This window comes from Thalassophryne amazonica, chromosome 17 (assembly GCF_902500255.1).
Source record: "Thalassophryne amazonica chromosome 17, fThaAma1.1, whole genome shotgun sequence".
In the NCBI taxonomy this organism is placed as follows: domain Eukaryota; kingdom Metazoa; phylum Chordata; class Actinopteri; order Batrachoidiformes; family Batrachoididae; genus Thalassophryne; species Thalassophryne amazonica.
Window position 1 is genome coordinate 31,605,182 of NC_047119.1, and position 23,896 is coordinate 31,629,077.

Here is a 23,896-nt window from a genome sequence, read left to right on the forward strand (position 1 = left end):
ACCAACCACGTGGCCACCACCCTTGCCTTTGAATAAGATGCTCAATAATGGCTGCAATCTCTAACAAGAAGCAGCTAGTCTCATATCGGCCATCAACTCTCAGCCAATAGGAAATGTGCATGTTATTTATATCAGGTTTAACGCTTCTCTCTGACACTTGAAGTTCAGACTCTGCTGCCCCACTACCCCTAGTCAGCCCATCAAACACCGGGTTTAGGCTTCACATCTGTCTTCTTACAACGGCAGGATCTGAGGTGGATACCGCTACACTCTGCCGTAATCACCACTCATTTTCTGCTGTTTATCCAGGGCTATAGATTAAAAGTTTTACGTTGTCACTCAAGTCTTAATGGTAGAAATGGTCTAGGGCTGCAGAAGAGGTGTGATGAAAATATTCTGGATATTTCTGGGTTGGATGAGCCTCTATTTATACTCTGTTCTGCCAGTATGTTGCATTTGACTAGTGGGCTGTCTAAAAAATGTTAAATGAGATTGCAATGGCAGGTTATGCTAACCTGTGATTTTTTTTTTTTTTTTTTTTTTTTTTTTTTTTTTTAAAGATGGCCAATTTTTTTAATCAAACCACTGATATTAATGCAGGTGACTGGCTGTGAGATATTTTACCCCAACAACTGCAATAGCCATAAAACCTTTTTTAAACAGTGTATTTATTGGTCTTAGGTCACAGAGGTTCCAGACACTTTGTAACTCTGTCCCCATTTGGGCATATGGCCATAATGTCTGACACCTCAGGACTTTGCGGAGGAAGCATGAAGAAATCGCTGGTGGGGGAAGGAATGCCTCTTGTCAAAATGTGGTTATCGTTTGTCTGAAATGACTAAACATCCAGTGAGGCACTTTTGCAATATCCAGCTCCTTTAATAGAATGCTCTTTCCCTGTAGTGGTCAGCTTAGCTACGTCTACACTATAACACAGACCTGCCGTTGATCCTGGCATGCGATGGATCCCCTGTGGGAGTGGGTGCAGTGGTTTCTCACAAAATGTCTGACAGAAGTGAAAACTCATCGCTTTTGCTTCTCAAATGCTAACAAAGGCTGAGAAAAACTATTCTCAGATTGAAAAGGAAGCATTAGGACTAGTTTTTGGAGTAATGAAGTTCAGTGATTGTTTGGATGCAGTTTTACATTGGTCGTAGATCATAAATCATTGTTGAAGATATTGGGTCCAAAAACTGGAGTTCCACCACTGATGGCTGCTAGAATGCGAAGATGGTCTTTAATTTTAGCAGCATATTCATGAGATGAAGTACAAACCTTCTGAACAGCACGGAAATACGGATGCATTATCCAGATTGCCGATTGAGGATGAGGATTTTCCAAGGTCAAGTACAGTGTTTCAAGTTTCCTTTTTGGACAGGCTGCCGAACACAGCACAGTAGATTGCCAGTGAAACTGCAAAAGATCCAACAGTAGCCTAAGTGAAGCAGCTCATTTTGTCAGGATGGCTAAAATCAGTGTTGGATGACAACATGCAGCCATATTTAAGGAGGAAACTTGACCTAACAGTGGAAAATGATTGTTTACTCTGGGGAGTCCAAGTAATTATACCAGATAGCCTGAAAGATGGGGTTACTTGCAGAGCCACACAACAGCCACTGGGGTATTGTCAAAATGAAGTCCCTGGCTAGAAGCTTGATGTAGTGGCCTTCAATGGATAATGATATTGAAACTGAAGCAAATCAGTGTAACATTTGCAAGTATTGGCGTAGTACACCAGAGAAAGCGCCCGTGCATACTAGGAAACGCTTATTGAGTGTTGTTAGAAGGAAAGGTGACGTAACACAGTGGTAAACATATCACTGTCCCAGCTTTTGTGAAACATGTTGCAGGCATCTATTTCAAAATGAGCAAATATTTGCACAAAAACAATAGTCTAACAGTTTGAACATTAAATATCTTGTCTTTGTGGTGTATTCAATTGAATATAGGTTGAAGAGGTTTTGCAAATCATTGTATTCTGTTTTTATTTATATTTTACACAACGTCCCAACGTCATTGGAATTGGGGTTGGAGGTGACGATGATCTTCATAGTTATGGGTAGAAATTTGTGTCCATGTCAAAAACCAAGATGATCCTCAAACAGGACAGAGCAGAGACGTCAGAGTACACACTGTCCCCAAAGAGACAGGAGGCGTCCCCAGGACTGAAATAACAGAGTATCAAGAGGAGTGTGACAACCTCATACGAGCTGATGTTTGCTGCTGTAGAGTCAAGTTCAATGTTCCACAAACCTTTAAAGAAACCATGACAGCAACAAAGTCAGAAATGTGGCTTCATGTCATGAAGGAAGAAACTGATTCAGTTCTGGACAAGAACACGTCCACATTAACTCCAATGGACGGCAGATGGATCTGTGCTGCAGAAGACAATTCAAAGGGGACTGAAACATACGAGAGCAGATGTGTTGCAAAGGCTGATAGTGAGGTGACAGGAATAAACCACAGAGACTTTTTCTCCAACTAAAAATGTTCATTGTGGATCTTAATTCAACGAGCAGCTCAGTCTGACTTTGACCTGCAGCAGATAGATGTTAAAAAATCTTATCTTCACACTCCGATCGACTCTGAGATGTACATACAGCAAGCTGAAGGATCTGAAGTGGACTCAGACACACGTGAAAAGCTTGTGTGCAAGTCCAGGCTCAGAGACCACAAGCTGGCAGTGGAAACGGGTCAGAACAGAAAAATCTGCTGCAGCAGGAACAAAGAATCTGTGGCCACTGTGGGTCAGAGGAGGTTGAGACAGAGGAGCACTTTGTTCTACGCTGCACAAAATCTGATCACGTAAGACGATCTTTCTTCCCAAAAATAAAAAAACTATCCCAAATGATGACAAATTGGTCATAATTCCTGGTGAACAGCTTCTGCAGCCTCGACAGCAAATTACATCTTACAGTGAATCTGGAAAGTATTTACGGCGCTTCACTTTTTCCACATTTTGTTATGTTGTAGCCTTCTTCCAAAATCTAGTAAACAAATTTCTTCTTACACACACACATCAAACTGACTATTTTCAAATGAGAGTGGACTTGTTTTAGTTTTTCTGTAATCTACACTTGAAATTCTGGTTCAATCAAAACTCTAGAAGCACTAACATCAAAACAACAGAACTAAGTGCTGTTGAGCAATTTGGTCCTTTCAGGCTGAAGTCGACTTTTTCCCTCTATAAATAATTCCTGATTGACTGCTTTTACCAAGAAAGTTTCCCATGAAACTGAATGACTCTTTGAGGGGAGGCAGAGAAAAATACAAATTAAATTTGGCTGCTGGTGAGAAGAAACTACTCAATGGCTGCAAAATAACAATCTGATCGTTAGGACGACTGATCAGGGTGGTTGTCTTGGTAAACCACAGTATCTAACAGACACTCCTCAAACTTGTAAATGAGCTCACCTGTGTTAGTTTGAGATGCACTGATAAAAACTGAGTACAACCCCAATTCCAGTGAAGTGGGGACGTTTGTAAAATGTAAATAAAAACAGAATACAATGATTTGCAAATACTCTTCAACCTATATTCAACTGAATATACCACAAAGACAAGATATTCAATGTTCAAACTGATAAACTTTATTGTTTTTGTGCAAATATTTGCTCATTTTGAAATGGATGCCTGCAACACGTTTCAAAAAAGCTGGGACAGTGGTATGTTTACCACTGTGTTACATCACCTTTCCCTCTAACAACACTCAATAAGCGTTTCGGAATTGAGGACACTAATTCTTGTAGCTTTGTAGGTGGAATTCTTTCCCATTCTTGCTTGATGTACGACTTCAGTTGTTCAACAGTCCGGGGTCTCTGTTGTCATATTTTGTGCTTCATAATGTGAAGGCCCGCCCCATCCAATGAGAAGGCTGAGTCGACACTCGACAGTCACCTGTCACCAGAGGGTAGAATTATACATCTCTTAAGAAACTTTCAACATGTATGTCTCAACTGATTTTAAATTTTAAAAATGTTTGCTGCTGTTCAGCTTGGTTTACTACGTTATCAGTCTAAAAGTTATCGGACGACAATTCATCGGAAGATAATTAGTCCGATAATGGTTTTTAAAGTTATCTAAAAAGATCATCCGATAATGAAATTATTGAATTATCTTCAATAATTATCTGTTATCGGATTATCGGAACTGTGCCCACCACTGGTAATGGAGCTGACCGACAACATCTGTAAGAAAAATGACATCGTCAGCTGGGATGTAAGTGGCACCAGAAAGCGAAAGTTACCAGCAAAGCTTGCTGATATGTAGGTCGAATGTAGCATGGGCAAAGCCGCACCTGTGAAGGACAAGGCAGACCTTAAGCGAACGGCTGTTTTCTACTGTTAATCGGATAAAATGTCCACCAGAACATCCATGTTGACTCACAGACTGAATGCACTCTCCGTGCTTTCCCTTCAAATCAAATCAAATCAATTTTATTTATATAGCGCCAAATCACAACAAACAGTTGCCCCAAGGTGCTTTATATTGTAAGGCAAAGCCATACAATAATTACAGAAAAACCCCAACGGTCAAAGCGAACCCCTCTGAGCAGGTACTTGGTGACAGTGGGAAAGAAAAACTCCCTTTTAACAGGAAGAAACCTCCAGCAGAACCAGGCTCAGGGAGAGGCAGTCTTCTGCTGGGACTGGTTGGGGCTGAGGGAGAGAACCAGGAAAAAGACATGCTGTGGAGGGGAGCAGAGATCAGTCACTAATGATTAAATGCAGAGTGGTGCATACAGAGCAAAAAGAGAAAGAAACACTCAGTGCATCATGGGAAACCCCCAGCAGTCTAAGTCTATAGCAGCATAACTAAGGGATGGTTCAGGGTCACCTGATCCAGCCCTAACTATAAGCTTTAGCAAAAAGGAAAGTTTTAAGCCTAATCTTAAAAGTAGAGAGGGTGTCTGTCTCCCTGATCTGAATTGGGAGCTGGTTCCACAGGAGAGGAGCCTGAAAGCTGAAGGCTCTGCCTCCCATTCTACTCTTAAAAACCCTAGGAACTACAAGTAAGCCTGCAGTCTGAGAGCTAAGCGCTCTACTAGGGTGATATGGTACTATGAAGTCCCTAAGATAAGATGGGACCTGATTATTCAAAACCTTATAAGTAAGAAGAAGAATTTTAAATTCTATTCTAGAATTAACAGGAAGCCAATGAAGAGAGGCCAATATGGGGGAGATATGCTCTCTCCTTCTAGTCCCCGTCAGTACTCTAGCTGCAGCATTTTGAATTAACTGAAGGCTTTTCAGGGAACTTTTAGGACAACCTGATAATAATGAATTACAACAGTCCAGCCTAGAGGAAATAAATGCATGAATTAGTTTTTCAGCATCACTCTGAGACAAGACCTTTCTAATTTTAGAGATATTGCGCAAATGCAAAAAAGCAGTCCTACATATTTGCTTAATATGCGCATTGAAGGACATATCCTGATCAAAAATGACTCCAAGATTTCTCACAGTATTACTAGAGGTCAGGGTAATGCCATCCAGAGTAAGGATCTGGTTAGACACCATGTTTCTAAGATTTGTGGGGCCAAGTACAATAACTTCAGTTTAAAAGCAGGAAATTAGAGGTCATCCATGTCTTTATGTCTGTAAGACAATCCTGCAGTTTAGCTAATTGGTGTGTGTCCTCTGGCTTCATGGATAGATAAAGCTGGGTATCATCTGCGTAACAATGAAAATTTAAGCAATGCTGTCTAATAATACTGCCTAAGGGAAGCATGTATAAAGTGAATAAAATTGGTCCTAGCACAGAACCTTGTGGAACTCCATAATTAACCTTAGTCTGTGAAGAAGATTCCCCATTTACATGAACAAATTGCAATCTATTAGATAAATATGATTCAAACCACCGCAGCGCAGTGCCTTTAATACCTATGGCATGCTCTAATCTCTGTAATAAAATTTTATGGTCAACAGTATCAAAAGCAGCACTGAGGTCTAACAGGACAAGCACAGAGATGAGTCCACTGTCTGAGGCCATAAGAAGATAATTTGTAACCTTCACTAATGCTGTTTCTGTACTATGATGAATTCTAAAACCTGGACAGATTAACACCAAATCATCTGCATACATGAGATGGTTAACAATTGTTGCACCAATGACACAGCCAGTTTTACATCTGTTTAACTTTGAGGACAATTCATCAATGTAAACATTAAAATGAACTGGAGAGAGAATCCACCCTTGTCGGACACCATTGCTGACATGAAAGGGTGCAGACAGGACACTGTCCCACTTTACATACATGGCCTGATTGACATACCAAAATGATAGAATACGAATCAGATATTTTGGCACACCCCTATTGTTCAGTTTAAGTAGTTTGCTATGATTAACTCTATCAAAAGACTTTGTAGCATCAATAAAGCACGAAAAAAGTGGAAGTCATACTAAGATATTTTGCAACTATGTCTTTTAGTGCATAGATGCACATGTCAGTGCCGTGCCTCTTTTTAAAGCCAAACTGATTATCACTTGTTTGAATATAGAATTCAAGCCTTGAGTACAATATATTCTCTAAAACTTTTGACACAATGCTGGCAAGGGCAATGGGCCTGTAATTTTGCAAGCTACTCAATTTTGCTGCCTTATCTTTAATGACAGGAACCAAAACAACAGATGTAATAGATTCAGGCAAAAATCCATGGATTAAGAAACCAGTAAAGCACATTGATAAGAGAGGACATAATTTATAGCTGGGATATTTCAGTTGTTCTGCTTTAATACAATGTAACCCACAAGCTTTATTATTTTTAAGCTTCAGGATTGATTCATAGACTTCACTAGTATGAACTATAAAGTCCTCAGTCATAGCAAGATTTTCAGGTACAACAATCTCACTTTTTACAGAATTAAATAAGTCACAGTAATGCTTGCGCCACAAATCGGCGATATTTTCTAGGCCATGTACGCCTTCCATGCTGAATGGCAAAAGGGTTTTAGCATTGTTCATGACTTTAACTTCATTCCAAAATTCATAATAATTATTATCCCGTAACCTTCTAGCAAGAGAGTCTGCTCGCATTGCATTTTCATTTCTTTTAATGTAACGAAGTGCATTTTTAAATCTGGACGTAGTGGCTTTTTTAAGATCAAACAATGGCCCCTGTCTAGGCCTCCCAGCTTCACGTCACATTTTAAAGGCTTCTCTGGCTGATGCATAATGTTCAGCCACAGACTCCTTCCATTCAGGTTTACTAAAATTTCTATCTTTTCTACAATGAAAGCATACACTGCTATCTTTGAGCACTTGTATTATATTTTCATATAATATACACAGTTCACTAGTATGCTGCAGATTCTTACAGTTTGGGTTTAGACACATCAATGCCTCTCTGACAATTTAACAGTTTGAAACAACTCTCCTGTCACTATGTTATATTTGGGTGATTCTTTAACACAGGCACTATTGGCCTTGTAAATGTAATTTCCACCACACCATTTCCTTACAATATAAAGCGCCTTGGGGCAACAGTTTGTTGTGATTTGGCGCTATATACATGTGCTCTGATGTCACTGTTTATCTCCATAGAAACTACCCAAACAATCTTTCATACAAACTGTTTAAAGGGACATTACAGTGTTGTGGTGGAAATTACGGCAATAGTGTGGGACAACTACATTTTGTTTTAAAAAAATCACAACAGTTGTATGACATTGAATACCCCAATTATGTTTTGATTATTTTACTGATATTTTATTCAGAGATATTTTAAAACATTAGAAAAAAAACGTTTCTTTACCATTCATTTTTATCACTGAAGATCAAAAGTCTGGGTGTGGGACAAGCACAAAACGGCAATATTTGCATATAATGATGCTGAAAAAAGGTGAAAAAGTCATCATAGACTACTAGAACAAATTTCTTAACACACTTTCATTGTAAAGATAACTATAAAAGTGTGAAATTTCCCCTTTTTTCTGTTTTTCATACAAGATGATCAAAGGACATAATAAGTGCCCGTAGTCTAAGAATCACCCATTTATTAATCTCTTGTTCTGTTACTTTAGACCAGTCAAGTTTGAAAGTACAACTGCCAGTTGTTTTTTTCCAAAACTGCTGGCATTCTATCCACATTCAAATTAATACTTAAAGGTATATGATCAGATAAAGCATAATTATATAAAATATCAACTTGACACAAAGAAGCATGGGCATCTGCAGTACAGACACAATGATCCAGCCAGGAGGTGGAATGCCAAGTTTCACTAATATAGGTGAAGCGAGTATCTGGTAGGAACACTTTACTCGACAGAAATATATTATTGTCTTCACAAAACTGTACTAGATCATTCCCAAAAACAGATGAATTACTTGACAAATCAGCATTAAAGTCTCCAATCACATAGACACAAGTTGTTCCATTTTCTTCAATGAATGATTTCATAAATGCCAGTTTGTATATAAACTCATCTTCTAATTCATGATTCATAAGGCATGTACACATTTAATATTACGCATCTCTTAAAATTAAAACTGAGTTCCAGCCCAATAGCCCAGTCAACATTCAATCTTAGAACTTTGACTGCTGAGTCATATTTAGTGTTCCACAGGATGGCGACTCTGCCCAGTATTCTACCATGGACGATCCTCGTGCTGAGGTCTGTAGTGGATTCACCAGCACCATGAAAATTCACATTCAAGGAATGTTTCTGTGTAGGCTCTCAGTCGTCCAGGTGGTTTCCATAGTAGAGAAGCTTGAATCTTCGACTGGACTGGGTTGCTTAACACGTCAAGCAACCCAGTCCAGTCGAAGATTCAAGCTTCTCTACCACATTCAAGGAATTCAGTTTATTCAAATCTTGTTTCGATAGCCAGGTCTCTTGTAGGCACAGTATCTCACAGTCATTTAGAAGCGTATCGACCACATAGCGCCGAGGTTTATCAGCATCGCTGTGGCCCACGCGCAAACCACGCACATTATAAGACACAATTTGAAACTTTGTTTCAGTCACTTTGAAAGTTTGTTACAGCCATGCGTCAACTTGCCTACTGCTCGCAAGCATCAGTGCCAAAGGCACCATGTGCAGCACGGCTTCTTTCATGTACCTGCTCATCTGTAGCTTTGACAGAATCATGCACCTTCCTCATGCGCGGTTCATGGAATCGCCTTACAAACACGCCAGCTGGCCAAAGCTCAGGTGCATACGTCTGCAATTTCATTGCACTCAGCAGCGATGTGAAAATAGCTGAATCTGCCATGTGTAGTCTCAATTTTATGGCATTTAACGTCCCGACCCAGCTTTTCTTTCAAATAGTCACTCAGCGTTTCAACTTCCACACTGGGATCAAACTTGGTTGCACACTCACCAACTTTTGTCTTCACAGCGTGTATATTAGAGACAGCTCCGGTCCCAACGATGCCAGGAATTTTACGCTCACATTTGAAAGCATTCGATTTCCCAGCCTTTACCGTGCCGACAGGCTTAACATCCACCATCCTCAGGCGTCCGCGGCGCACAATTGTGCTCCATGCTGGAGACGGTGGTGGCAGTGGTTCATCCGCACAGGGCTCTGGCCGCGCATGCTGCTCGGCTTCCTCATCTGTGGTTTCACTGCAGTTCCCCGGCTTGTTCATAGCAGATGATTCGAAGTGACCTCCCTGCTTCTCCATAGCAGATACTCGTCTGTCCATAGAGTCCACAACAGCGTGGAGATTTTCACAGACGCTAGTTTGTTTCTCCATAGACATTTTCATCCATCCGATGTCACTGTATAATTTCTCCATCCGCGTTAATAGCGCTGCTGCATCAACACGATTGAATGAAACCGGTGGCAAGTCATCCAGAAAGTGCGACACGAATCTTGGTATATTGTCCCCACACTCGTTTAGTATTTTTAAATACAGCTTCACATTATTGATGTCTTTTTGTGCGCCTTTATGGGCAACATTGCACTGCGAGGTATTTGGACACATCTCAAACAAAACTTTCTTGGAGGCCTCAATACGCTCCGAGCTGAAACTGTTACAAGCAAAACAGTTTCATCATGAGCCATCGTCCTCATTTTCACAACGATGAAATTGATCAGTTCATCCTCAACAATAACTTTAGCATCATTGGTTTGAAAAATCTCTGGTTTAATACGAGAGAAGTCATTGCCAGCCACAGGAAATGACACGTCCGACACCATCTTCCTCCCAATAGCTATCTGTGGTGAAAATTGATATGTTTGCATGTTTGTGTTGAACATGAATCCCCAAAACATATTTAACTGTGCGAATTGTAATAACAAATGAAATTAATAAATCAAAGACCTCCAGTCAGGTCAAAGGTCAACTCACTGACGTGTAACTGAGATTTTAAGGAGCATTCAAAGGTGTTTATTAAAAGTATCAGTAAGTCTGAGCTGTGTGACAACAAAATGTTCAACATTTTCCTTCAGCTGATGCATTTTGATCAATTAAAAGCTTCAAAATGAATAAATTTTTTATAAATGTACAGATGCAGCATTTATCAGATGTAGAATTGAGAGAATTTTAAATCCATATATGTGAAGTTGTCACTCAGAAAAAGAGAAATAAACTGTCAGATTGTTCTGAACACATTTCTTTCTTGTTTATGTTTATATGGAACACAAATATACTGAACTAGATGTTGTGGACACCAACAATCTCAGAAACACAAGAAGACAGAGATCAATATTTTTAATTTAATAACTGAATACAGTGATACAACTGATCATTACACTTTATCAGATATTATTCCTGAGTTATCAGCATTTTTAGATTCATAAAACATGACACGTTTGAATTTTACATGAATCAATAAAAGTAGATCAAAAACGTGACCATTTTATAAGCAAATAAAAAAAGTAATGTGATCATTCAAACAAATCTAAAAATGTGATTAATTAAGAACATGAAACCGTTTTTTCCCTTATTTCAAACACAAACTCAAATGTTTATTTTATTCAGTGTGATTGACAGGACAAATGATCAGAGGGGCGGAGTTTTTACCACCAGCATTCAGACGAGGACTAAAATATGGGTAGATTTTCTGAGTGAAGGAGCAGCCAGTAAAGGAGTAAAGAAGAACTGCAGCATCAACATCATAAAAGGAGATCAGACCCTCCTCATAATCCACAAACACCCCGACCTTCTCAGGCTGAGACCTCACAGAGAGACAGACTGAAGGGTCAGAAAGAGCTTTGTACTTACTTTCATCAATCAACCTTATTGCCCAGTAACCATTCTGAGGACTGAATGTGATGTTTCCTTTCCTGTTGACGGACTCTCTGGCCACTCCTAAAGTCCACTCAGTCTTCCCATTAACCTGAACCTCAAAATAAAATCTTCCTGCAGAGAAACTCTGCTTTGATAAAACACTGACATGATATGAATATCTCTCTGGGTTGTCTGGGAGATTCTTCCGTTTATCACCATGTTTTACTTGTTTTCCATCATCAGACAGGATGAGGTAAGGATGTGCTGTATCAGGATCCAGAGTCACATCCACTGCATACTGCTGGACCCTCTTCAGTTCAGCTTCACTCACGTTCTTCATGTCTTTTCTGATGGTCTCCTCCAGCTGACTCACAGCTCTCATCACACTCCCCTCATATGACGGTGGATGGACTCTGACCACAGTCCAGTCCTTGGTGGGTGGAGCAGGGCTCAGGGACTGGAAGCCTTGGAGGAGGTGGAGGTGGTCTTCAGACTGTGAGAGCTGCTCCACCTCAGAGCTCCTCTTCTGCAGCTCAGAGATTTCATGTTCCAGTTCTGTGATGAAGCCTTCAGCCTGGTCCTCTGTCATCTTCTGCTTCTCCTCGATGGTCTCGAGGAGCTCATTCAGACCTCTCTGAACAGACTCCAACAGAGCAGTGAAGATCTGAACACCAGCTGATTTGTCTTTGTCTGCATTTTTCTGGCTGAGCTCAACTGACTTTTTGATCTCCTGAATCTTCAGTCGTCTATTCTGGATCATATCCTGAATTTCAGCTTCTGTCTTCTTCAGCTCAGCCTTCTTTCCTTCATATTCTTCTTTCAGAGGAACAACATCATGTGACTTGTGGTCTAAAATAGTGCAGAGTATGCAGACACACATCTGGTCGTTCTTACAGAACAGCTCCAGCAGTTTGTCATGTTTCTCACACATTCTGCCTTCCAGGTTCTCCACAGGGTCGATCAGCTGATGTCTTTTCAGGCCTGACCTTGTCAGATGAAGGTCCAGGTGAGTCTCACAGTAGGACATCAGACACACCAGGCAGGACTTCAGGGCCTTCAGTTTGGCTTCAGGACAGATGTCACAGAGAACTTCTCCTGGTTCAGCAGATCGTTGCTCTGAGCTGCTGCTGACTTTCTGTTTGAACTGATCAACCATCTCAGAGATGAAAATATTGACCTTCAGCTCAGGTCTTGTGTCAAAAGCTGTTTTACAGATGGGGCATTGACAAGTACCACGGGTTTTCCAGCACTCAGTGATGCACTTTTTACAGAAGTTGTGTCCACATGGTGTGCTAACTGGATTGGTGAAAACATCCAAACAGATGGAGCACAAGAACTGATCTTCAGAAAGCAGACAGCTGGCAGCAGACATGTCCACAACCTGAGAACACAACGTTAAACACAAAACTGGAACTACATTATTGTTTATTTTGGTTTGAACATTGTAATCTATGATTCTTGTAATGATGGAAAATTCAAGAATTTGTTCCATTTTAATTTAAATCCATGTTAACAAGAGTCACAGTAACATTACTGAGGCTCACTGTGAAAGTGACAAAAGAAAACAAAGTGCACAACTCCTGTGGATAGATAATCTATCCAAAATGAAAAACACACACGTGTGTGTGTATATATATATATATATATATATATATATATACATACATACACACACACACACACACACACACACACATATAATACCTATTTTTGTAAATTTATTCAAATTAAATGTGAAAAATTTATCTTTACACTCAAATAATAACTATTTAAAGATTATTTTATTCATAGTATATGCCTTTATAAATGAAATGTCCTTTTTGCTGATCACAGCCAATAAATTTGGTGATAATCTGTTTTGTGTTTTTTGAGCAATTGTTTGGAAAATAAGCAACATGTTCCAAGGTCCTTCTAAACTAGATTAAATCCAGTTGCTGTTCATAATTGGTTTATGCCGTCACTGTGTTTTAGTCCTGTTTCCTTATTTTAGTAATGTTACAGTCTTTATATAAGATGTTGTATAACTGGTTTGTCGCGAGCTGACGTTCACATAATTTAAGTGCCTCTTTTGTGAACAACAGGATTTTCATGTTTGTAAAAATACAGACGTGTGGTCAGTGAACTGAAAATCTTAAAGCAGTGATTCGCATACGAGATCTATTAGAAAAGTATCCAACCTTATTATTTTTTTCAAAAATGATATGGATTTGAATCACGTGTGATTACATCAGACATGCTTGAACCCTCGTGGGCATGCGAGAGTTTTTTCACGCCTGTTGGTTATGTCATTCGCCCACCCTCTCGTCGATTTTTTCATTGTTTAGGAATGGCTCAGAGACTGCTGCTTTGTTTGATCAAAATTTTTTCAAAACTGTAAGGCACAACTGAGTGGACACCATTCGATAAATTCAGCTGGTTTTCGGTAAAAAATTTTAACGGCTGATGAGAGATTTTGGTCTGGTAGTGTCGCCGTAAGGACGGCCCACGGCGCCTGACGGCGATCTGCGCTTCGGGGCGGCAGCGTCTCGCCATTTCAAGTTGAAAACTTCCACATTTCAGGCTCTGTTGACCCAGGAAGTCGTCAGAGAACAGAGAACTTTCAGAAGAAGTCGGCATGAGGAGTTTATTCGGACATTCCATTGTTAACGGACATTTTGTAATGAAAGAACGTGCGGGCAGAGTCGCATGTCGGGCCGGACCCGACCGCGGGGGGTTGCGACAGGAAAAACACCTCCGTTGGAAACCTTAACGGGCAAGTTGGAACATGCCCAAGCTGTTAAACAATTTCTCAGTTACTCACTTGTTGAAAGCCATCAAAAGCCGCCTGAATTTTACAAATGGTTTTCAACACGGAGGTGTTTTTCCTGTCGCGGCGCACCCAGATTCGTCGAGTCGTCACGGAAACGACTCGGTGAATTTGCGCGCTTGTCTTTCATTAAAAAATGTCCATAAACAGACAGTGGAATGTCCGCATAAAGTCCTCATGCCGGCCTCTTCTGAATCTTCTCTGTTCTCTCACGACGTCCTGGGTGAATTAAGCCTTAAATTAGAATATTTTCAGGTCGAAACAGGCCGACGACGGCGCCTGGAAACGCTGCGCGACGTCCCGCTCCGTGGGAAGTCCTTACACCGACAGAAACACCCCATAATCTCTCATCAGCCGTTAAACTTTTCACTGAAAACCAGCTTAATTTCTCAAATAGTGTCCACTCAGATATTCCTCACAGGTCCAGAAAAAATTTTGATAAAGCAACGCGCGCCGTCTCGAGCAGCGTGTGAAACAAAGGAATTCAGCCGAGAGGGCAGGACCACATCTCACTCAAGGCCTGCCCACAGGGAAATGACGTCACCGACACGCACGCATGCGCACGAGGGTTCAAGCATGATTGGTGTAATCGCACGTCATTCAAATCCATATAGTTAAAAAAAAAAAAGTGTCGGTTTCTTATCTACACTCAACAAAAATATAAACGCAACACTTTTGGTTTTGCTCCCATTTTGTATGAGATGAACTCAAAGATCTAAAACTTTTTCCACATACACAATATCACCATTTCCCTCTAATATTGTTCACAAACCAGTCTAAATCTGTGATAGTGAGCACTTCTCCTTTGCTGAGATAATCCATCCCACCTCACAGGTGTGCCATATCAAGATGCTGATTAGACACCATGATTAGTGCACAGGTGTGCCTTAGACTGTCCACAATAAAAGGCCACTCTGAAAGGTGCAGTTTTGTTTTATTGGGGGGGGATACCAGTCAGTATCTGGTGTGACCACCATTTGCTTAATGCAGTGCAACACATCTCCTTCGCATTAAGTTGAAGAGAACACCTCTCCAACATGCCAAACGCCAGCGAATGTGAGCATTTGCCCACTCAAGTCGGTTACGACGACGAACTGGAGTCAGGTTGAGACCCTGATGAGGACGACGAGCATGCAGATGAGCTTCCCTGAGACGGTTTCTGACAGTTTGTGCAGAAATTCTTTGGTTATGCAAACCGATTGTTTCAGCAGCTGTCCGAGTGGCTGGTCTCAAGACGATCTTGGAGGTGAACATGCTGGATGTGGTGGTCCTGGGCTGGTGTGGTTACACGTGGTCTGCGGTTGTGAGGCTGGTTGGATGTACTGCCAAATTCTCTGAAACGCCTTTGGAGACGGCTTATGGTAGAGAAATGAACATTCAATACACGAGCAACAGCTCTGGTTGACATTCCTGCTGTCAGCATGCCAATTGCACGCTCCCTCAAATCTTGCGACATCTGTGGCATTGTGCTGTGTGATAAAACTGCACCTTTCAGAGTGGCCTTTTATTGTGGGCAGTCTAAGGCACACCTGTGCACTAATCATGGTGTCTAATCAGCATCTTGATATGGCACACCTGTGAGGTGGGATGGATTATCTCAGCAAAGGAGAAGTGCTCACTATCACAGATTTCGACTGGTTTGTGAACAATATTTGAGGGAAATGGTGATATTGTGTATGTGGAAAAAGTTTTAGATCTTTGAGTTCATCTCATACAAAATGGGAGCAAAACCAAAAGTGTTGCATTTATATTTTTGTTGAGTATAATAGACCTCGTACAGCCGAGGTCTCAAAGTGATTCTAGAAAAGACCAAGAGGCTGCAGGTTTTCTTTACAATCACCAACTCCACAAGGTGATTTCACTGATTAACTGATAACATCTGCTCAAAGTGATTCATGTTTTTATTATTATTATTATTTTGGTGTTTTTACCCCAAAACATTTATTCATAGATTGTACAAACTATAAATTTTTTAAATCTTAATGTCAGACAAATAATATGGTCTAGTTTTCAGTGTGATTGGAGCATTTTTAAAGTTTGACCCCTGTGTAATTCCTCAGTTGACCTCTAGCTGACATCTTATTGAAAATTCAAGTAGCCAGTCGTTTTTTTCAAAAGAGAAACGTTCAAGGAGTATTTGTGTCGAATTTGGTGTTTACGTCACCATTTGAAGGATTGTTTCAGTTTTCTGCTGCACAACTTGATTTGATTATTATTATTTTTTGTTCATTTATTTTCACCTACTTGTTGGTTACTTTCACTTTTCTTCTTCCTTTGAGTCTGACTCTCTCGTGTATTTGTGGTCCTTCACCGTGTCTCTTGTTGTCCTCGTCGTCTCACAGCTGTTTTTCTTCCACAATCACCACATTTGCATGTCGTCAGAGTTTAAGTTGTTGATTTTCTGTCCGCCTTCATTTATCTACTTCCTCGAAAAACGTTTGGAACATAGAGATGAAAAAAAGACCGGATGAGACATTCAGTACGTTTCTGCGGGATTTGTATCCACCATCTTGTGTAAGATATTAAAAGAACTTTCAGGGTTTCTGTTTGGTTTGAGTGGAAATACGAGGTCTGTTAGAAAAGTAACGGACCTTTAAATTTTTGGCAAAAACTATATGGATTTGAATCATGTGTGATTGCATCAGCCAAGCTTGAACCTTCGTGCGAATTCCTCCGCACGTCTTTTCATGACAAAAAACAGTGGAATGTGACGTTCATTTCCAAATTAAACGCTTTGTTGATCCGGGACGACGTCTGACTACCACAGAAATGGCAGAAGAGTTTGACATCAGCACTTTTTCGGCATGAAAAGATGTGCGGAGGAATTCGCACGTCGGGATGGAGGTGCAGGGCACAGAACAAAAAGCAACGCCATGATGAAGCCTCACAGGACATGTTGTGGCATGTCCAGCTCGTCCACAATTTCTCGGATAGTCACACGACTGAAAAGCCACCGAAAGCCATCTGAATCTTCTGAATGGTGCAAGAGCTGGGCATGTTAGGGATTGTCCTGTGAGATCAACACGGAGGTGCTTTCGTCCCGCGCCATGAGCGGCTCCGTGGCGAATTTCTCCGATCCTCTTTCCATTACAAATACTCCTGTAACAGTGGAATGTGCCGAAAAAGTGATATGTCCAGCTGTCTTGCCATTTCTCTGGTAGTCAGACGACGTCCCGGATCAACAAAGTGTTCACTTTGGAAATGATCTGGTTGTTTGAGCCTGTCGATCGCCGCTCGGTGTGCGGCGCGCCATCCGCCGCTGTGGGCCGTCTTTAATCCAGTTGTAATTGTCCTTAATCTGTGTGATCCCCATAAGATCTTCACCGAAAGCCATCTGAATTTTCCAAATGGTTTCCACTTGGCTGTCTCTCACACTTTCTGAAAAAATTTTGATGAAGCAAAGGGGCAGTCGATCAGCCAATTTCCTGACAATGGAAATCCGACAAGGGGGCTAGACCACTCCTCCCACAAGGCGTGCTCACAGGTGAATGACGCAAAAACTCACGCATGCGCACAAAGGTTCAAGCTTGGCTGATGCAATCACACGTGATTCAAATCCATATAGTTTTTGCAAAAAATAAAAAGGTTTGTTACTTTTCTAACAGACCTCGTAGATCAGTGGTTCTCAGCCTGATCCTCAAAAACCACCAAACCTACATATTTTCCATCTCTCTTCCTGCTCTGCCACAGGATTATTCATCATTTATGTAACTGAATGAGCTCATCATCTTATGGGACAGCGGGAGGAGAGATGGAAAAAATGTGAGAATCAGTTAGTGAACCACTAAAACAGATTATTGTCAACAGAATGTAGCAGCATTTTTAAATTACTCCATATTTGCTCAGCGATTTCAATAACTGTTGCTCTAAGCTGAATATTTGAAGCAATGATCACTTCAAACTTTCAGGTGACTTTGTTGGTAATGACTTTTACATTCTGATAATGATTCACTAATTGTCCAGTAGACCAGATGACCGTTTTGTGGTTTTGTCCTCCTCCCAAAACTTACATTTTATAATTCCTTACACAAGATGGCGCACAGAGCGACTATTCCTGACAATGACAGAGTAATGATCAATATCCGTTGTAGTCTCTTTTTCATCTCTATGGTTTGTACTTCGATTTTTATTTGTTCTCATAAACACACACACACACACACACACACACACACACAAACATTTAAAATCCCTCGCAGTGATACTTTCTGATTTTGGTTCTTTGTTGTAATCCATGACAGTCTGATCTCCAACACGCTGATACTCAACTAAAATAACACAAACTCTGTCCATGTCCAAATGTATTTGGACCTAACTGTGTTCTCGTCTGTACTCATCAGTCTTTGACAGAGATTCTCCTGACTGGTTGAGTAAAACCTGCTGAATAAAAGCTCGTAAAGACAAACAAAAGTCGTCAGCAGCTCTTCTGTGCTTCTGAACAACTTTTACTTTGGTTTTTATCTGTAATGTGACACTGAAAATCTTCCTTTGTCATTTTTTTCCACCTCTTACCACCAAAACACTGACAGTGAACTTTATAACTTCAAATAAAATTTGACATTGAAAGAAAAAACCTTCACTGAAAAACAAAACATTGACATACACTCAACAAAAATATAAACGCAACACTTTTGGTTTTGCTCCCATTTTGTATGAAATGAACTCAAAGATCTAAAACTTTTTCCACATACACAATATCACCATTTCCCTCAAATATTGTTCACAAACCAGTCTAAATCTGTGATAGTGAGCACTTCTCCTTTGCTGAGATAATCCATCCCACCTCACAGGTGTGCCATATCAAGATGCTGATTAGACACCATGATTAGTGCACAGGTGTGCCTTAGACTGCCCACAATAAAAGGTCACTCTGAAAGGTGCAGTTTTATCACACAGCACAATGCCACAGATGTCGCAAGATTTGAGGGAGTGTGCAATTGGCATGCTGACAGCAGGAATGTCAACCAGAGCTGTTGCTCGTGTATTGAATGTTCATTTCTCTACCATAAGCCGTCTCCAAAGGCGTTTCAGAGAATTTGTCAGTACATCCAACCAGCCTCACAACCGCAGACCACGTGTAACCACACCAGCCCAGGACCTCCACATCCAGCATGTTCACCTCCAAGATCGTCTGAGACCAGCCACTCGGACAGTCGGTTTGCATAACCAAAGAATTTCTGCACAAACTGTCAGAAACCATCTCAGGGAAGCTCCTCTGCATGCTCGTCGTCCTCATCGGGGTCTCGACCTGACTCCAGTTCATCGTCGTAACCGACTTGAGTGGGCAAATGCTCACATTCGCTGGCGTTTGGCATGTTGGAGAGGTGTTCTCTTCACGGATGAATCCTGGTTCACACTGTCCAGGGCAGATGGCAGACAGCGTGTGTGGCGTCGTGTGGGTGAGCGGTTTTCTGATGTCAATGTTGTGGATCGAGTGGCCCATGGTGGCGGTGGGGTTATGGTATGGGCAGGCGTCTGTTATGGACAAAGAACACAGGTGCATTTTATTGATGGCATTTTGAATGCACAGAGATACCGTGACGAGATCCTGAGGCCCATTGTTGTGCCATACATCCAAGAACATCACCTCATGTTGCAGCAGGATAATGCACGGCCCCATGTTGCAAGGATCTGTACACAATTCTTGGAAGCTGAAAATGTCCCAGTTCTTGCATGGCCGGCATACTCACCGGACATGTCACCCATTGAGCATGTTTGGGATGCTCTGGACCGGTGTATACGACAGCATGTACCAGTTCCTGCCAGTATCCAGCAACTTCGCACAGCCATTGAAGAGGAGTAGACCAACATTCCACAGGCCACAATTGACAACCTGATCAACTCTATGTGAAGGAGATGTGTTGCACTGCATGAGGCAAATGGTGGTCACACCAGATACTGACTGGTATCTCCCCCAATAAAACAAAACTGCACCTTTCAGAGTGGCCTTTTATTGTGGGCAGTCTAAGGCACACCTGTGCACTAATCATGGTGTCTAATCAGCATCTTGATATGGCACACCTGTGAGGTGGGATGGATTATCTCAGCAAAGGAGAAGTGCTCACTATCACAGATTTAGACTGGTTTGTGAACAATATTTGAGGGAAATGGTGATATTGTGTATGTGGAAAAAGTTTTAGATCTTTGAGTTCATCTCATACAAAATGGGAGCAAACCAAAAGTGTTGCGTTTATATTTTTGTTGAGTGTAGAAACATGAAAATGTTGCACTAAAAAAAATAAAATAGACTAAAATGTATTTAATTTTCAAAATGTATATTTTGAATTTCTGATTTACATTCTTCTAAAAGTATTTCTTATTTGAATTTCTCTGCGTTGAAAAGTGAATATCTCTACAAATTCACACTTTCACTGCAGTCAGACACATTTATTCTGTTTTTCTTCCACAGAAACACTTTTGATGGCTGAGTCCAGTCAGTCAGTGAGTCAGAAATATTTCCACCATAACTTCATAAAAACTGTTGCATATTTAGCTCTGAAAACAGTTTTTGACCGATACAACTGACACCCAGCAAACCTTATATTTTTAGCCACATTGACAAATTTTAACAAACAAAATGTCCAAAAAAATCAATACAGACAGTCTAATTAATTTATTTTAAAGTCTTGTTGCTAAAGTCAGGATCCTGGAGGCCGCAACAGACACTGCTGTTCTTTACATCAAGTCAATCTGACACCAAGTAACACTGACCTCTAGTGGCCACGAGGACGCATCGATAATCAACAAAGCTTCATAAAATATGTTGAGGTGTGATCTCACACTGACGTCATGTCCTGGGAATGAAGGATAAAAATAAAAAGTGCACAAAAAAAATAAATAAATAAAGGCTCTTATTGTGACCACATGTGATTATTCCTTCGTCAAACAGCACAGTTACATCGGTTTTCCTGCATTTATGTCAGATCCAACAGGTTCTGGTCCCAGGAGGGAACTTGGAGACCAGTGGCAGCTTTTATGTTTCAACAGGGATGAAAAGAATTTTTGGGCCACTTGTGGCTGCTGGGGCTTAAAGAGATGATGGATGTGTCTCAATTCAGGAGCTGCATCCTTTGAAGGCTGCGTTCATCGACCGCATGTGTCAAAGTGGCTCAACAGGACTCAGATTACAGAGGATCCTTGAAATGCAGCTGAGAAATGCAGACATCTGTCCTCAGAAAACAAAGAATCAGAGGATATTCCACAATTATTTTTAAGACAAAGTCGATCAAAAAATTTAAATCACACACACACAAAAGGACAATTTTGGGACATAGTTTGAAATTGAAGCTGCATGTTACTTGAGAGCAACCTATCAAAGAAGTTTTGGACATTTTGCTGAATGACTGCAGCAGTTATTCACAGCAGACATGTTGGACAAACTCCACACTACATGATAATCAGGAGAAAACTTCATCTTTCTAAGGTGAAGGTATTTGGATCAGTCAACAGGAGAAAAAGGGATACACACACACACACACAACAGGAGCCGTCCATCATAGCTCGTCCACTATCCAGACACAGGGAGAGTCTTTAAACAGGTTAATGAAGTTTGCTACAAAAAGTGCAGTTGATCATCAGATTTGGAGATAAGTGATGATGATCTTCATAGTTATGGGTAGAAATTTGTGTCCCTCATTCCAAAAACCAAGATGATCCTCAAACAGGACAGAGCAGAGACGTCAGAGTACACACTGTCCCCAAAGAGACAGGAGGCGTCCCCAGGACTGAAATAACAGAGTATCAAGAGGAGTGTGACAACCTCATACGAGCTGATGTTTGCTGCTGTAGAGTCAAGTTCAATGTTCCACAAACCTTTAAAGAAACCATGACAGCAACAAAGTTAGAAATGTGGCTTCATGTCATGAAGAAAGAAACTGATTCAGTTCTGGACAAGAACACGTCCACATTAACTCCACTGGACGGCAGATGGATCTGTGCTGCAGAAGACAATTCAAAGGGGACTGAAACATACGAGAGCAGATGTGTTGCAAAGGCTGATAGTGAGGTGACAGGAATAAACCACAGAGACTTTTTCTCCAACTAAAAATGTTCATTGTGGATCTTAATTCAACGAGCAGCTCAGTCTGACTTTGACCTGCAGCAGATAGATGTTAAAAAATCTTATCTTCACGCTCCAGTCGACTCTGAGATGTACATACAGCAAGCTGAAGGATCTGAAGTGGACTCAGACACACGTGAAAAGCTCGTGTGTAATTCCAGGCTCAGAGACCACAAGCTGGCAGTGGAAACGGGTCAGAACAGAAAAATCTGCTGCAGCAGGAACAAAGAATCTGTGGCCACTGTGGGTCAGAGGAGGTTGAGACAGAGGAGCACTTTCTTCTGTGTTGCACAAAATCTGATCACGTAAGATGATCTTTCTTCCCAAAAATAAAAAATAAACTATCCCAAATGATGACAAATTGGTCATAATTCCTGGTGAAGAGCTTCTGCAGCCTCGACAGCAAATTACATCTTACAGTGAATCTGGAAAGTATTTATTATTCACTTTTTCCACATTGTATGTTGAAGCCTTCTTCCAAAATATAGTAAACTAATTTGTTCTTACATCAAGTGTTTTAAACACAGGCCTGTATTTTGCTCCCACCACACACATACTCGTACATCAAACTGACTATTTTCAAATGAGAGTGGACTTGTTTTAGTTTTTCTGTAATCTACACTTGAAAATCTGCTTTGATCAAAACTCTAGAAGCACTAACATCAAAACAACAGAACTACTCGTAAGTTCTGTTGAGCAATTTGGTCCTTTCAGGCTGACGTCGACTTTTTCTCCTCAGATAAATAATTCCTGTCTGACTGCTTTTATCAAGAAAGTTTCCTGTGAAATTGACTCACTCTTTGAGGGGAGGCAGAGAAAAATCTAATTAAATTTGTCTGCTGGTGAGAAGAAACTATTCAATGGCTGCAGAATAACGATGATCTGATCGTTAGGTCGACTGATCAGGGTGGTGCAGTGGTTGTCTGGGTCAACCACAGTATCTAACAGACACTCCTCGAACTTGTAAATGAGCTCAGCTGTGTTAGTTTGAGATGCACTGATGAAAACTGAGTAGATGAAATGTGTTGATATGTAGAGAAATTTGAATAAAAGGTCTTTTATATTTTTCTAGCTGGAATGCCTCAGCTTTATACACACACACACACGTTAGAAACACAATTAGAGAAACTCACTGTCACAGGTTAATATTTTTAATTTAGTAACTGGAGACAGTGATACAACTGTTCATAAGCATTTATTATCAGTTATTTATTCAAGTTTTAGATTTAAAAAAAAGATGACCTCATGATATGTTTGCATGTTTGTCTTGAACATGAATCCCCAAAACATATTTAACTGTGCAAATTGTAATAACAAATGAAATTATTATTAAATCAGAACGAGAAAAATATGACTCAAAATGTCAAATAAAAATATGATTGTTTAATGGGTTTTTTTATATTCAGTCATTTTGTTGCAATCCATGGCAGTCTGATCTTTAACACGCGACACACAATTAAAATAACACAAACTCTGTCTGTGTCCAAATACATTTGGACCTGTGTTCTCGTCTGTACTCACCAGTCTTTGACAGAGACTCTGCTGAGTTGTTGAGTAAAACCTGGTAAATTAAAACTCGTAAAGACAAACAAAAGTCGTCTGCAGCTCTTCTGTGAAACTCATCAACTGTTCATTTTATTTCAGCTGTAATGTGACGCTGAAAATCTGCCGTTTCAGTGTTTCTCCTCCTCTTACCACAGCTGTGCAGGTGAGGTAAAGACCTCCAATCAGGTCAAAGGTCAACTCTGACGTGTAACTGACATTTTAAGGACCATTCAAAGGTGTTTATTAGAAGAATCAGTCAGAGCTGTGTGACAACAAAATGTTCTTTAACATTTTATTTCAGCTGATCCATTT

General features: G+C 40.6%; 1 protein-coding gene across 3 annotated transcripts; it reads right to left on the reverse strand.

Annotated features, from left to right (window-relative positions):
- Nucleotides 1–10,646: 10,646 nt before the first annotated feature.
- On the reverse strand, nt 10,647–23,801 carry LOC117528927 (E3 ubiquitin-protein ligase TRIM21-like). Of its 3 annotated transcripts, XM_034191555.1 has the most exons (3): nt 23,561–23,790; nt 16,228–16,392; nt 10,647–12,558 (listed from the first exon to the last, which is right to left on the reverse strand). In XM_034191555.1, exon 3 carries the CDS (start codon nt 12,547–12,549, stop codon nt 10,921–10,923), a length of 1,629 nt encoding a protein of 542 aa, XP_034047446.1. In that variant the 5' UTR covers nt 12,550–12,558; nt 16,228–16,392; nt 23,561–23,790; the 3' UTR covers nt 10,647–10,920. The 3 variants fall into 3 exon arrangements, with proteins under 3 accessions (XP_034047446.1, XP_034047447.1, XP_034047445.1); XM_034191556.1 differs by lacking the exon at nt 16,228–16,392 and having other exon boundaries at nt 23,561–23,801; XM_034191554.1 differs by lacking the exon at nt 23,561–23,790 and having other exon boundaries at nt 16,228–16,414.
- Nucleotides 23,802–23,896: the final 95 nt, after the last annotated feature.

What these genes read in the sequence shown, in the direction of transcription:
- LOC117528927 (XM_034191556.1), bottom strand. Translation starts at nt 12,549, where the DNA reads ATGTCTGCTGCCAGCTGTCTGCTTTCTGAAGATCAGTTCTTGTGCTCC.